This window comes from Haliotis cracherodii, unplaced genomic scaffold (genome assembly GCF_022045235.1).
Source record: "Haliotis cracherodii isolate W230 unplaced genomic scaffold, xgHalCrac1.p SCAF_11, whole genome shotgun sequence".
NCBI lineage: Eukaryota > Metazoa > Mollusca > Gastropoda > Lepetellida > Haliotidae > Haliotis > Haliotis cracherodii.
The window spans coordinates 27,271,615-27,285,097 of NW_027266266.1; the positions used below are offsets into that span (position 1 = coordinate 27,271,615).

A 13,483-nucleotide genomic window follows, 5' to 3' on the forward strand; every position below is an offset into this window, starting at 1 on the left:
GACCCCGTTCGGTGCAGTCCTGGGCTGATACAAGTAGCCCTAACAGCTGTTCCCAAAAGTGAACAGTCTGTTGCACCGCTAAGACTTTGGCAATCATCGCCTGAATTTTGTGCCACCGGTCTGGGTAGACAAATAGGCGATGGGACACCGTGTTGAACCGACCTCCGATGAACTGCAAGTTCTGAGAAGGGGTTAACTCGCTCTTGGGGAGATTGACAATCCACCCCAATTGCTCCAAGAGCCGACGTGCGAAAACGAGATGGCGTGACAGGGTGTCCGTCATTCGATTTGCTACTAGCGAGTCGTCCAGGTACGCGAAGTACCGGACACCCCTCCGGTGGAGGAACCCCACTATGGGGGTGGTTAACCGGGTGAACAGCCAGGGAGCGGATGAAAGACCGAATGGGAGTACAACCCACTCGTAGTGCCTGCCTTGAAAGACAAACCTGAGATACTTGTGATGATCCGAGTGAATCGGAACATGCAGATAAGCATCCTTCAGGTCGATCGAAGCTAGCCAGTCGGCCGGCATGATCAGTGCTTTCAGGTCCGTCAAGCTCAACATTCTGAACTTGGGCGGCTTGCGCAGGTAGAACTCGTTGAACGATTTCAAGTTGTGAATCATTCTGAGTTCGGCACTGTCCTTCTTGGGAACGAGAAATATCCTGGAGTAAAACCCCGGTGTTATTTCTGGTAGAGCTAACTCCCGAACTGCCCTCTTCTCCACCAACCTGCCGATGGCATCGGCGAGGAAGGGAAGATCGGTTTCCGAATAGAAACCTGCCGACGGGGCAACGGTGAGCGGCGGATTCGCTTTGAGATCGAGCCGATAGCCGTACCGAATCGTGTTGACCACCCACGGGTCGTCGAACACTTGTTCCCAATTCTCCCAATAAGTTTGGAGTCTGGCTCCCACTGGGCAAAGAGAGGGGGGCCGGACGGGCTGCGGCAGGCGCAACTGTCCAGGGCCAAGTGACTCGGGTTCGCCTACGGGCCAACCGAAGTTGGCGCTGTCGGCATACGAACCCCTCCAATGAGAGTCACCTGGAGGGGCCCTTGCCGTCCTTAGACGACTTGGGCTTCCCCCAGTTCCCCTTCTTCCCGCGAAAGGGCTGCTGAGAACCCTTACCGGAGCCCTCAGAGCGGGGCTTCTTCCCGGAGGAAGAAGGACCCGACCCCTTAGGCCTGCCGGACGCAGCATCCTGGGGCGCGCTCCGCTTCGGAGCGGCACCCAGGCGCCTATGCAAGGACCCCACAAGATCCAGTGTGTGCCGAGAGGCATCGGCAGACACAGCGGCCTGTTGTTCCTTCAGAACCCCAGGGATCTTGTTATTAAACAGGGTCCGAGCAGACCAAGGCTGCGAAAGGAGCACCTCCTGATTGGCAGCGTCCAACCCTGAAGCAGCCAGATACGACTGGCGCCGAAGAAAATGGCACGTGCCGGAAACAAAGGCCGGAGCCCCGGCAACGTACTCCAGGGAAGCATTCAAACCGAGCAAGCAGTTGTAAATGCGCTGGTCTCGGTCCGTAGGAGAACCTTCGACCAGACTGGCCGCTGCAGCCAGGTATGTGTCTCCGTGAGACAATGCCAGCATGGAGTGTCGAGCGAGGGTGTCCAGCTGTTGCAAGGTACCTTGTGGTACCGTGGCAACCGGTGGGGCACGGACCCCCAAACGCTCCACATGGGCTTCCGCAGAAGGACCAGCCTCGGGAAAGGCAAGGTCATGTACTGGGAAAGACCCTTTTCTCCACGACGGGGGAGGTAACGGGAGACCCCGACCGGAGGCAGCCGTGAAGGCCTTCTCCAAAGAAGGCTTAATCCCGCGCAGCAAGGTTGATGCCGGGAAAGCCTTGTCGGACGTCTCGTCGTATACCTCGGAGGAACCCACGGAACCGTGGATTCCCCGCGGTATCGGCAGGGGCTTTGGCATGTCCTCGAAGAGGTCATACACCATGGCCACGCGGTCCTTAACCGATAGCGGAAGCAACGGTTCGGGGGAAGGACCGGTAACCACGGCAGCCGCCGCCGTACCGGTGGACCCCGCGTCCGAACCCGCGGCCACCGAAGAGGCCGGGGACGGAACAGCCAGCGGCCTATCTTGCGATAAGGCCGCCAGCTTGGAGTCCACAAGTTTCGACAACAATGCGGCGACGGAATCCCCAGAGAGTCCGAGGGCCGCAAGGGGATCCGCCGCAGCCGAGGAGGTGGTACCCGCACGGGGACCCCGACCGGACGAACCGGCCACCACAGGGGTGGAGACGGACTGTACGTACAGCCGGTATCGCTCAAACTCCGCAGGCCCCAGACCTTCGCACAGGGTGCACCGGGTGTCCCCGCAAGGAACCCTGCACCGCGGGCAACGATCATGGGGATCCCGGGACGACAAAAACTTTCTGCACACCCCACAACTCCGAGGAGCAGGGGTAGAGGGGGTGGATACTGGGGACATATCCATGTCAGACATTGATTGTTTGCTATAAACAAAAAACAAAACATGGTTACAACGCACGCACCACAATGATTCACAAACGAGCATTTTCACAAGAAAATAAACGAGCAATGTGAACATATAACATACACATATAACTTTTATTAAAGAAATAAGTTATGTTAACCCCCAAAACATACAAGAACAGGGGAAACGTAAAACACAACGTGCATACGCGAACCCCGCAAGTATATAGAAAAAAGGGCGGGAAAAATTTTCCGTTTGGCGGGAAAATTATAACCAAGCGTAGCTACCGCAACGCCCCATAAAAGCACAGTTTATTAGAGAATAAACTATAATAAATATCACCAAATCTTCAAGGAACGCTGCAGCAGGAGAAAAAACGTCTTGCTTTGCAGACGAAGGAGACAAGAGTGAAGGGTGTCACATGGCAGCTAGGTGGCTACGCACGTGCTGCATGAGGTAATTGAGATCTCTGTGGTAGATTTCGCTATAGCAGCAGTTGTGGGAGACAACAGCCTCGGTATAACAGTGGTAACGTATTACTTAATGTAATTTACTAGCCTTCTGCTACATCTGATGGCCACAGACTAAAGGACCAGCATTTTTCCTGCTACATCTGCTGGCCACAGACTAAAGGACCAGCATTCCCCCTTATACATCTGCTGGCCACAGACTAAAGGACCAGCAGTTCCCCTGCTACATTTCCTGGCCACAGACTAAAGGACCAGCAGTTCCCTTGCTACATATGCTGGCCACAGACTAAAGGACCAGCAGTTCCCCTGCTACATATCCTGGCCACAGACTAAAGGACCAGCAGTTCCCCTGCTACATCTGCTGGCCACAGACTTAAGGACCAGCAGTTCCCCTGCTACATCCGCTGGCCACAGACTAAAGGACCAGCAGTTCCCCTGCTACATCTGCTGGCCACAGACTAAAGGACCAGCAGTTCCCCTGACACATCTGCTGGCCACAGACTAAAGGACCAGCAGTTCCCCTGCTCCATCTGCTGGCCACAGACTAAAGGACCAGCAGTTCCCCTGCATACCTGATCATTCTCTGTGCCTGCCTCCATCAAGCTCTGTTGTATTGCAAACTGAAGAAGTTCATCATCTTCATCTCGCAGTCTTGAGTGGTGGGCGTCACCTAAACATAGTTACCATGGTTACTAATCACCTTATCTGATGTCTATTCTGTAATGCTTTAATCAGAAACAAAACAATTTGAAACAAATTCTTCAACCATAATATCTCACAAGCAATAAATAAGCTTGGTCAATGGTATGCAGTTTCTGATGCTCTCCCCACTTTTGAAACAACAGATTTAGTAAAATCTAAATATTTTTTACATTTGTATACTTATCCTGCATTATTCCTCAATGCATTCACCGCTTACCTTACGACAACAAAAAGACAGCACACAGTGATGGTCTTAGGTGAAGAAATAAAGTTGTTTCAAAGTCCCGCTCCTGCTTTTTGCTTCCTTGAACCACGTCTAATCTTGGAGTGTTTGGGAGAAGTTCCCCCATATCTTCGGCTCCCACAATAGTAGATATTGGTGGGATGGTGAAGGAATGATCGGGTTGGTTGAATTTTTGCACTAAAATTCCAGTACAACCCGAGATATACCGCTCTGTGCGTCCCATGCTCAAAGCAGACCCGGGTGATGTCGCTCGTGAACCCGTGGTTAATGCCAAGAGAAACACTGTTTTCTTAGTGCGGTCATAAAATGAGGATGCATAGAGGTGCTCTAAGGGGGGTCTTTGCAAACCTCGTTCCACGTAGGTACCAAGTTCAAGTCCCAAGCAGGTGGGCGGAACTTGGCCTTCTGATCCTTAAACCTGAATGAGCATAGTAGGGCCTGTAGTTCCGAGACCATAGACGTTCTTGCGACTTTCTGGAACGGCCAACACTGAGTTACGTGCAACCAAAATTTGAGTAATGGTGCTACCTTTCAAGTGTCTATGGGTACGCAAATGTAGGAGGTATTCTGCTAGGAATTGTGGTGACACAATCATAGGGTCTTGATTTTCTTTCCCTTGCAAAAAGTCTCAAGTGATCCCCATTTGTCATTGTATAGTTCTCTGCTAGAGGGATGATGAGCTAAAGCTATGGCTTTTGCTACGCGTGTCGAATAGCCCTTCGAACGTAAGGCTTTTTTAAGATGAACCAAGCGTGCAGACGAATCCTGTCTGGCGTTGGGTGTGGCAGTTTGCTGTAAGGGTGGATGAATAGGTTGGACCACCGTAGGAGGGCAAGTGGATGAGCTTCTGCTAGATTTCTGAGCTCGACGAACCATCCTCTCAACGGTAACCAGGGCGCGACCTAAGTCAGAGCAAGATTCTTTGTCTCCTTGATCTTTGTATCACCTTGGGAAGTAGAACAGGTGGCGGAAAAGCATATGCTTTTAGTCGTTCCCTAAGGGATGCTGAACGCATCCACCGCCAAAGCCTGCGGATCTGGTAACAGGGAAACATATGTCATGAGTTGGTGGTTTAGGCACGTTGCAAACAGGTTGATGTTTGGTTGCCTGAACTTCTGAAGCAGTAGCTGGAATGCTTCTGTGTGAAGTTTCCACTTGGTGGGAGCCACCCTGTCTGGACGTGATAAGTCATCAGCTAGTATGTTTTGACATCAGGGGATGTGCTGAACTATGAATTGTAGTTGCAGCCGATCCACTAGATGGAAAAATCGGAATGTCTGTTGAAGTAGAGAGTGGGAGTGTGTTGTTCCCTGATTGTGCAAGCACCACACTGCAGTGCTGTTGTCTGTGGATATTGCGAGTTGGGCGGACTGTAGCTGATTCTGCCGGCCAGAATTAACACTTCCAACACCAAGTTGTTTATGTGCCACTTTTGATGAGCGCTGGACCAAAGCCCTGAGGCTATCTGGCCTTGCTGGTGAGCACCCCTCTCCTGAAGGGAGGCGTCTACAAACAGGCGTAGACTCAGGGATAACCCTGATAAAGTGATTCCTCCTAAGACGTCAGACTCTATCGTCCAACAATTGAGGTTAGTCCTTAGTTGAGCTGGTAGAGTGATGGCCTTGTGTGGATCCTGATCCCTGATGTCCTGAGTCCTGTGCTAGGTGACTAACCCGAACAACACTTTCCATTGGTGAAGCACTGGTGACAAGGGGCTTAGGATTTTGTGCCATGTGTCCCTCGATACTGACAGGAGATCCTGGTCTGTCTGGAACAGGTCTACTATGAACTGTAGCAGATAGGATGGAGTTAACTCCGATTTCGCCTTGTTGATTATCCATTCCAGTTGATATTCCCGTTGGGGTACTAACATTGGCGTGTTGATGACAAGGAGACAGTTGTCTATGTACAAGTCAAACCAAATGTTCCGCAGTTATTGGCCTCATTATTCGTGTAATCAGCCACGGGGCCACTGAAATGCCAAATGGGAGAACTGCCCATTGGAAGTGAACTCCAGGTGGACGCTTCAGATAACCATCGTTGAACACAGACAGATTGTCTATGTTGGGTTTTGATAGCAGATGTTGATTTCTTGGATATTATTGAACAGGGAAGTAGATGACCAAGGTTGATGTAGCAGCCGGCACTCAGTTGGAAAGCACTAAAAAACCAAGTCTGTGTGTGACGTAATCTCCGCTAGAGCGGCCTTAAGGTGGTTCTCATGTGGTCAATCTTACGCTGTTGGTAATCTACCACAATTTGGAAATGATCTTACTGGATAGGGTTAACCCCTGATATATCCTGATCCACCGCATGTGTTGACGATGTTTGTTCTGACAATGATCTTATTGGATAGGGTTAACCCCTCATAGATCCTGATCCACAACATGTGTTGACGATGTTGGTGCTGACAATGATCTTATTGGATAGGGTTAACCCCTGATAGATCCTGATCCACCACATGTGTTGACGATGTTGGTGCTGACAATGATCTTATTGGATAGGGTTAACCCTGATAGATCCTGATCCACCACATGTGTTGACGATGTTGGTGCTGACAACGGTTTCAGTGATGCCTGATTTCCGTTTCTATGAGGGTGGTTGGCCCTGACAAGCCTGTCATAATTTATATCCTTATCATCCAAACTATGACAACCGCATGGATAGAAAATCATCAATCCTAAGCTTGGGTGGCCTAAATGACAGAGCAAGTGTAAGCTTGGAGAAGTCTTCATTCAATGACCTAGTCATGTCTGTCAACAAGGGTTCCACCAGAATCGACGTGGGATGTGACCCTATGGTGTCCCTCTTATCTATCCTGTACCAGGGAAGGGCGCCACTAGTCATGTCTGTCAACATGGGATCCCCAGAATCAATGTTGGATGTGACCCTATGGTGTCCTCTTATCCATCTTGTACCAGGGAAGGGCGCCACTAGTCATGTCTGTCAACAAGGGATCCCCCAGAACCGATGTTGGATGTGACGCTATGGTGTCCCTCTTATCCATCCTGTACCAGGGAAGGGCGCCACTGATACGAGATGGTCTGCTGCCCAATCGGGTACTTGCACTAAGCAGAGATGCGTATTCCATTCCACAGAGGAATCGCCATCCTCGCCATTTGAAAAAGTCAGACGAGTCAGAGCGATGCTGACATACCCGCTTGATGGCGATCGGCTTCTGCTCCGGTGTGTAGCACCTCCTCTATCTGAAGGCTTTGATGATCCATCTGGTGATAAGGATTCATGCCCTGATGTCCACATACGCGCTGGCGTACTAGCACTGCCCAGCGATGTATGCTTTGTACCAGAACGCACATTAGGCGTTTGGTATACGTTCAGTGCCGATGTAGGCGCTAACCCTTGTGCCAAAGTCTGGTGCATAGGAGTAGGTGCAGGATACAGGTGTGCCATAAACTGCTGCCATATGGACTGCATAAAGTTTTGCATCCAGTTAGTGTTCTTTTTGTTGTCGTAAGGTAAGCAGGGAATGCATTAAGGAGTAATGCAGGATAAGTAAAAAATTAACAGATTACTAGGTACACACCATGACATGTACACATGAGTAAAGTGTTTAGTCCCTGCAAGAGTGAAGCTACTAGTGAACAGTACATATAGCTCACCTAGACGACCGTATCCAGGGGGTGGGTTGAAGCAGGAATCGTCTACAACACATGAACATTCCTCATCTTCGATGTAAGAGACGCCGTCCACTGACGACTCCATTGCAAAGATGTTGCCGAATGTTATTCTGGCATTCAGGACATGGAAAAGTGGAATCTCTGAAATAATAAATGATAGTAATGCATATTTAGATTGCGTATCCATCCTCTTTGCTCTAATCACATGTGCTTCGTTGTGCTTCCAAATTGCTTTCTGAGCTGTATGAGGAGCATACCCAAGTTGTATGTTAGGTGCTATATGATTTTTGCATTTAATTTCTTATCCTACCAGGTACCCATTTGCTGCTGTGGATTGCTATTAGATGAGTTTTCCAAATTTGGCATAAACATTTGACTTTAGCTTGTTTGTTTGTAGTTTAATGCTGCACTCAGCAATATTCCAGCTATATAACAGTGGTCTGTAAATAATCCATTAAAACAAAAAAATCAAACCAAGGTCTGTAGTATGTCAAGCAAAAGCACTAACCTTTGTACTACATTATCTGAACCTTACTATGACCTACACTAAAATGCGATTCAGTTTCAGTCGTACCAATCTTTGCAGGGAAGCCAGCTGGTATCTGCAGAGTGATGAAGTCCCGAAGCTTCTTAAAGTGGGCGTTGCTAGCTGCCATCAGATCTATAATGGGCACCACCTGTTCCTGCAGGGATAGAGGGAATGTCTCGCACAACCACAAGGTGGCCTTGAACTTCTGGGTCTTTGTTGCCTGTTCAATTGGGCGGCCGATGTCACGTTCCTCAAGGTTGATCAACTTATTGAAATATTCCTCCGGTGTGATGGAACAGGGATTATAAGACACTGATGAGATCTGTTGAACAGGAGGAGAGGATGGTTAGTACACACATAGGCTCTGAAGCTCACCCTCTCCAGATCCTTTGTTCAATAACAGTCAGGATGTACAGTCTTATTGCCTCTTAACTAGCAGTGTATAACATTTAGATAGATTCTACCCAGGCCACCAGAACAGTCTAAGTCTAAATTGGCAGTCGGGTTAAATGTTCCCAGCCATGAATATTTGAACACTAGATTGAACAGTTATAGCCAAAGTTGACAACACTGCCAGGTATCATCAGCTGATCATGTATTGTTCATCTACGTGGATCAACTTTTCAGCGACATATTATACTAGGCTATTATCTAAATGCCACTTGTGATATAAGTTCACAGCCTTTAATTTATGAACTATATCTTCAGCTTGTCATTCAGACCATCAGATATGCATGTATGAAAAGTTGACAACAAACATCAGTCAGTCAGACAGGTGGGTATTCCAAACACCAATAAAAGATTGGTGGGACGGTATCAAACCCATACTTGTTGGTTTCGTGGTAAAGCTGTAAATGTCTACATCCAGTTCATAATCTGGGCCCACCAGAAGTTGCCAGGACAAGCAATGATCTAAACAATGGGGTATCAAGACACATAATGAGAAAGGCTTTTGCAGAAGTTTGATGACTTCACTTCCAATTTGGAAAAACACATGCAAGACAACTATATAATGGAGAGAAGAAACTCAAGAAAGCTATACACTTTTGTTTTAAATGACATGACATACGCAGTGTTAAAAAAATAAAATGACAATTTTGGTTAAATAAGGTTCAGAGGGCAATGCACAGTAAGGGTTGGAAATGTCAGCACAGAACGACTAGCACCAGACAGTACCATGACATAAGCTCATAAACACTCAGTCCATGTGAGCTACACATTATATCAAAGAAACAAATATTTCTACCACTTTAAGCCAGCTGCAGCCTAATATCCTACCAATTAAAATCCCAGTGCTCAGAAAGAGTTAAGACCAGGAGTGGTGTGACCTGCACAGTTAACACCATAACCGCCCTAAAAAAATAGATAAAGTTGCCAAACTGGCACTGGGCATTACATTTACCCCATTTGTTGCAGCCTGGGTTTTTGTGTGTTCCTCTGCTACTCCAAGAAAAGACTCCAAGGGCGTTTTATTGTTGCGTTTTGATTTCTCCTTGTCTTGTTGCGTGAGGTGCTCCGTGCGAGTTTTTGTGACCAGTTCAACATTGCTAGCACTGAAGACCTGGAAGAAAGTAGGTCAGTGTGACATACATTTGATTTGTACCTGACAGAGATACATCTTTCATGCTGATTCAACAATTATCTGTAACTTGTCATCATGTTCTTATTGATTTCATCATGTATCATCATCATCATCATCATCATCATCATCATACTTGAACAACATAAACAATCATTAGAGGGGATTCTGTTGGATCATTAATATACAGCAGTAAGGAAAGTGAGAAGTTAACTGTGAAAAACCTAACTGTATGAAAATAAAGGCAGAAATATCGTTTATATTGCAATTTTGCAAAATCAGTTGCTTTTCTTATGATAAATCAGTTAAATGTTTACCAATTTGCACTCCTTGAATATATTTGAAAAACACTTCACATTGACTACCACTGACATGAAAAGAGTGGTTGTGAAATGTTCATTATTCTTGACATTCTCTTTAGATATTTCCTTTAGTTTCCTGTGGACATCCATGGGCAATTACACTGCAAATATCTACTATCCCAACAGCCAACATCCAACAAGCACCATTCAAGTGCTTGATGCTATCATAACACTTTTATCACTTTTTTAAATATTCACCATCAATAGGATAAAAAAAGAAAGATAAAGTCATCATCATGACAATACACAAGTGTGGGCATAATTTGAAATGAATCCTGCACTTACTTTGCACTCATATCCGTTGACGCTCTCAATCTTGTCATTGCGCCAGCCCCATATACCAGCCTTGTTTCTGACGTGATGGAATACGTGTAAAATTAATAATGGAATCATGTCATGATTTAAAATAGGACATTTTAGTATAGTTGTATGTTGACATACTTATCCTATCTGACACGTGATCATCACATCTCAGTTCCTCCAGCTAGATAGCTCTTTGAAAGAGACACATAAGTGATCAGGTCGTGTAAGGTTACCTACCGTGCACAGGAGCACGTTTGTTTGTTTATTTGTTGTTTTATGCCGCACTCAGCAATATTCCAGCTATATGACGGCGGTCTGTAAATAATCAAGTTTTAACCAGACAATCCAGTGATTGACAACATGAGCATCGATCTATGCATTTGGGATCGATGACATGCATCAACCAAGTCAGCCAGCCTGACCACCTGATCCTGTTAGTCGCCTCTTACGACAAGCATAGTCGTCATTTGGGCAAGCAGAAATGCATAGTGAGAGATAGGTCAAGTATAAAACTTGAGACAACATAAAATGATAACTTGTGGAAACGGTAGTGAATAACATCTATTGTTTGTTGTGTTGGTACCTGGAGTCCCTTGAACATATAACACAGAACGTGGCGTAGCTACCACGTAGCACAAACAGCAAGTGCTTACACATTGAAATTGTCACAAAAATAATATAAAACAAAATAATCTAAACAAAACGTACATTAGTGTGTTCTTCTTTCAGTCGTTTGTTATAGTTACATGATCTTTTGTTAATTTACAAGTTGACCCGCCTACCAGTGTCAAAAGTTGGTTCGATGATTTTGCTAGCTTGTTAATATTCCCTTTACCTTTTTCGCAAACACCTGGTGTCATAACTGATTTTCAGTGGTCCATTCATATAATTTTCACAGCTATTTTACTTTAAACGCCAAATGGAACCTGTTTTGCTGGATATTCTGGAGTGGTTATTTTCTTGCAATGACAATTTATATTTTATGAGGGAACCGTACCTGGGTTTGATCAAACTGTTTTATACTGAAAATGTGTACTGTACAGAATGTGGTAAAGGATGTTTTATGATATCTATGGTTTAGTTATGTAGCACGGGCCTACTTGTGTTTGTGTTTGATAAGTGTTATGAGCGTTTAATGAGAGTACAATATGATTGCTTACATTATAATTTTCCCCAGCTACGTCCCTTGAGAAGAAACAGGAAATAAATAGCCTTCACTTTCTCGTATTCAATATTCTTTACTGGGATAAAGATCATCTCCAAAACAAAAGGAAAATAAAACAAAACAGAAGGCAAGAGAGGGGCACAGGTCCCAGAATGATTTAAATATATCAACACACTCGATCATCGAGGATGTCTAGAAAAGTCTAATTTCCACCCTGCCAAACTAGGTTGGAATTATGGAGAACTATTTTGGTTGGATTAACAAGTCAATGCATAGTCCAATCAAAAATCTGTAACAAAATAAACATCCAGTTCATAAACTGCCGTGCAGATTTTGGTCGATTGCAGGATTTGCAAAGCATTTGTACTGCCAACTCAGCAGACATAGATATTTTCTTAATCTTTTCATGTTTTAAATCACATGATTTACAATAGATTGTTTTATCCATATCCATGTTGGTGGTGACTATAGGAGAGGTAAGTCTGTCCAGTTTAACGACTGGGCCACTCGTTCCTCCTGTGTTTACTACTTATATGGAGAAGTACTGACCTCTCAAATGAGATTTTATCCGTATCTATGTAGGTGGTGACTATAGGGGAGGTAAGTCTGGCTGCAATGGCGGCCTCCGAGGGTCTCATGATTGAGGAGTCAGGCATGGACGGAGAGATCCTCATCGTCTCGCTGTACACCTCACGCTGATCGTGATCTATCTCCATCACAGTCGCTTTGTCCCCTGCAATCGGCAAACACAGCAATATTTAGACTCACTATATGGTATTTGAATACAAGAAAAACATGGAAAACCTCTTTGAAGAAAGAATAGTGATGCTACAAGACATACCTTAAAAACACTATTGATAACCATGGTAACTCAAGTTTTGCATAATTCGATAATGATATTCCTTTTTTTCAATTTACTTGGTTAATTGATATGTCAGTGAAAATTTACACAAATGTGGAACATTATTTCTTCCTTGCGAGACTGTTAATTAAATTGTGTAATGAAGGAAAAATATTTTTCACGCAAATATTTATGTTAACAAACTGAACAGCAAAAGAAACTTTGCACCAGATTGAAGTGACTGTAATTAATGAACTAAAAATAACAAAAGTTTGAGGTATAGTATATTTGATAAAACAACAATTCCACAAAGTATTGAACAACTCAAACTTGACATTTTGTGGTTAAATATCGTACACCAGACAAACAAAATCAGTGGGAGCTGAAAATTCAGTTGTCCAGATTTTCACTGCAATTCATTTAAACACGGAAAGTGGTCAGAGACACAAAATTTGTCACTTTAGCACCGAATGTGGAAACCTCATGCCTCCATAAATGCCAAACGAAAAATGTCAAACGTCTGATGGGGTCCCATGGCAAGCGGTTCCATTCATCTTATAGAGCTTGTATCAACTCTTGTCTGTTGGCAGGAGGGTGTGGTCGCCTGTCCAAGATGTCCCAGAGGTGTTCTATGGGTGATAAGTCAGGAGGACGTTGGCAAGGAAGTTCATTACGATACGAGCTGTGTGGGGCCTGTCATTGTGGTGTTGGTACAGAACACCTCGGGGTTGTTTATGGCGGTAGGGCAGCTATACTGGATGGAGGATGTCATCTCTAAAGCGTTGCGCATTGAGGTTTACATTGATGACGAGTGGCGTTGTCTGGTCTCCACAAATTCCACCCCACACCATAACGCCACCTCCACTGTGAGGAATTACTTCTTGAACGCAGCTGTCCGTTCACTTCTGCGGCGGTAAACATGCTGTCTGTGGTCAACTCTAAACAAACAGAACCTGCTTTCATCTATAAAGACCACGCGTTGCCAATCTCGATGCTGCCACCGTCGCACTTTATTAGCCCATTGTATTCGTCTGCAGCGATGTTCAGCGGTCAACATCTGTCCTCTGAAAGGTTAGTAGGCCTTGATACCTGCTGCCGACCCAAAGCATTCGCTGCCGATGTTGTCACTGTGAGGAAGCGGTTGCGGAGGTGCAATGTTTGCAGATACCTGTCTTCCTGTGGGGTAGTGAACCG

General features: G+C 45.6%; 2 protein-coding genes across 3 annotated transcripts in view; both read right to left on the bottom strand.

Moving 5' to 3' along the window:
• LOC139456383 (ankyrin repeat domain-containing protein 13D-like) overlaps positions 1-13,483 on the bottom strand; it is a 38,293-nt gene that overhangs the window by 10,764 nt on the left and 14,046 nt on the right. The window contains exons 7-12 of one of the 2 annotated variants that reach the window (XM_071238046.1): positions 11,998-12,181; positions 10,266-10,332; positions 9,442-9,600; positions 8,085-8,361; positions 7,493-7,651; positions 3,499-3,596 (exon numbers count right to left, since the gene is read on the bottom strand). In XM_071238046.1, coding sequence (XP_071094147.1) covers positions 3,499-3,596; positions 7,493-7,651; positions 8,085-8,361; positions 9,442-9,600; positions 10,266-10,332; positions 11,998-12,181 — 944 coding nt within the window. Of the gene's footprint in view, positions 1-3,498; positions 3,597-7,492; positions 7,652-8,084; positions 8,362-9,435; positions 9,601-10,265; positions 10,333-11,997; positions 12,182-13,483 lie in introns of both variants that reach the window. The other variant, XM_071238045.1, reaches the window with a different exon arrangement.
• On the bottom strand, positions 983-2,118 carry LOC139455654 (uncharacterized). Its single transcript, XM_071237211.1, has one exon. The coding sequence runs from the start codon at positions 1,953-1,955 to the stop codon at positions 1,041-1,043; it is 915 nt and encodes a 304-aa protein (XP_071093312.1). The 5' UTR covers positions 1,956-2,118; the 3' UTR covers positions 983-1,040.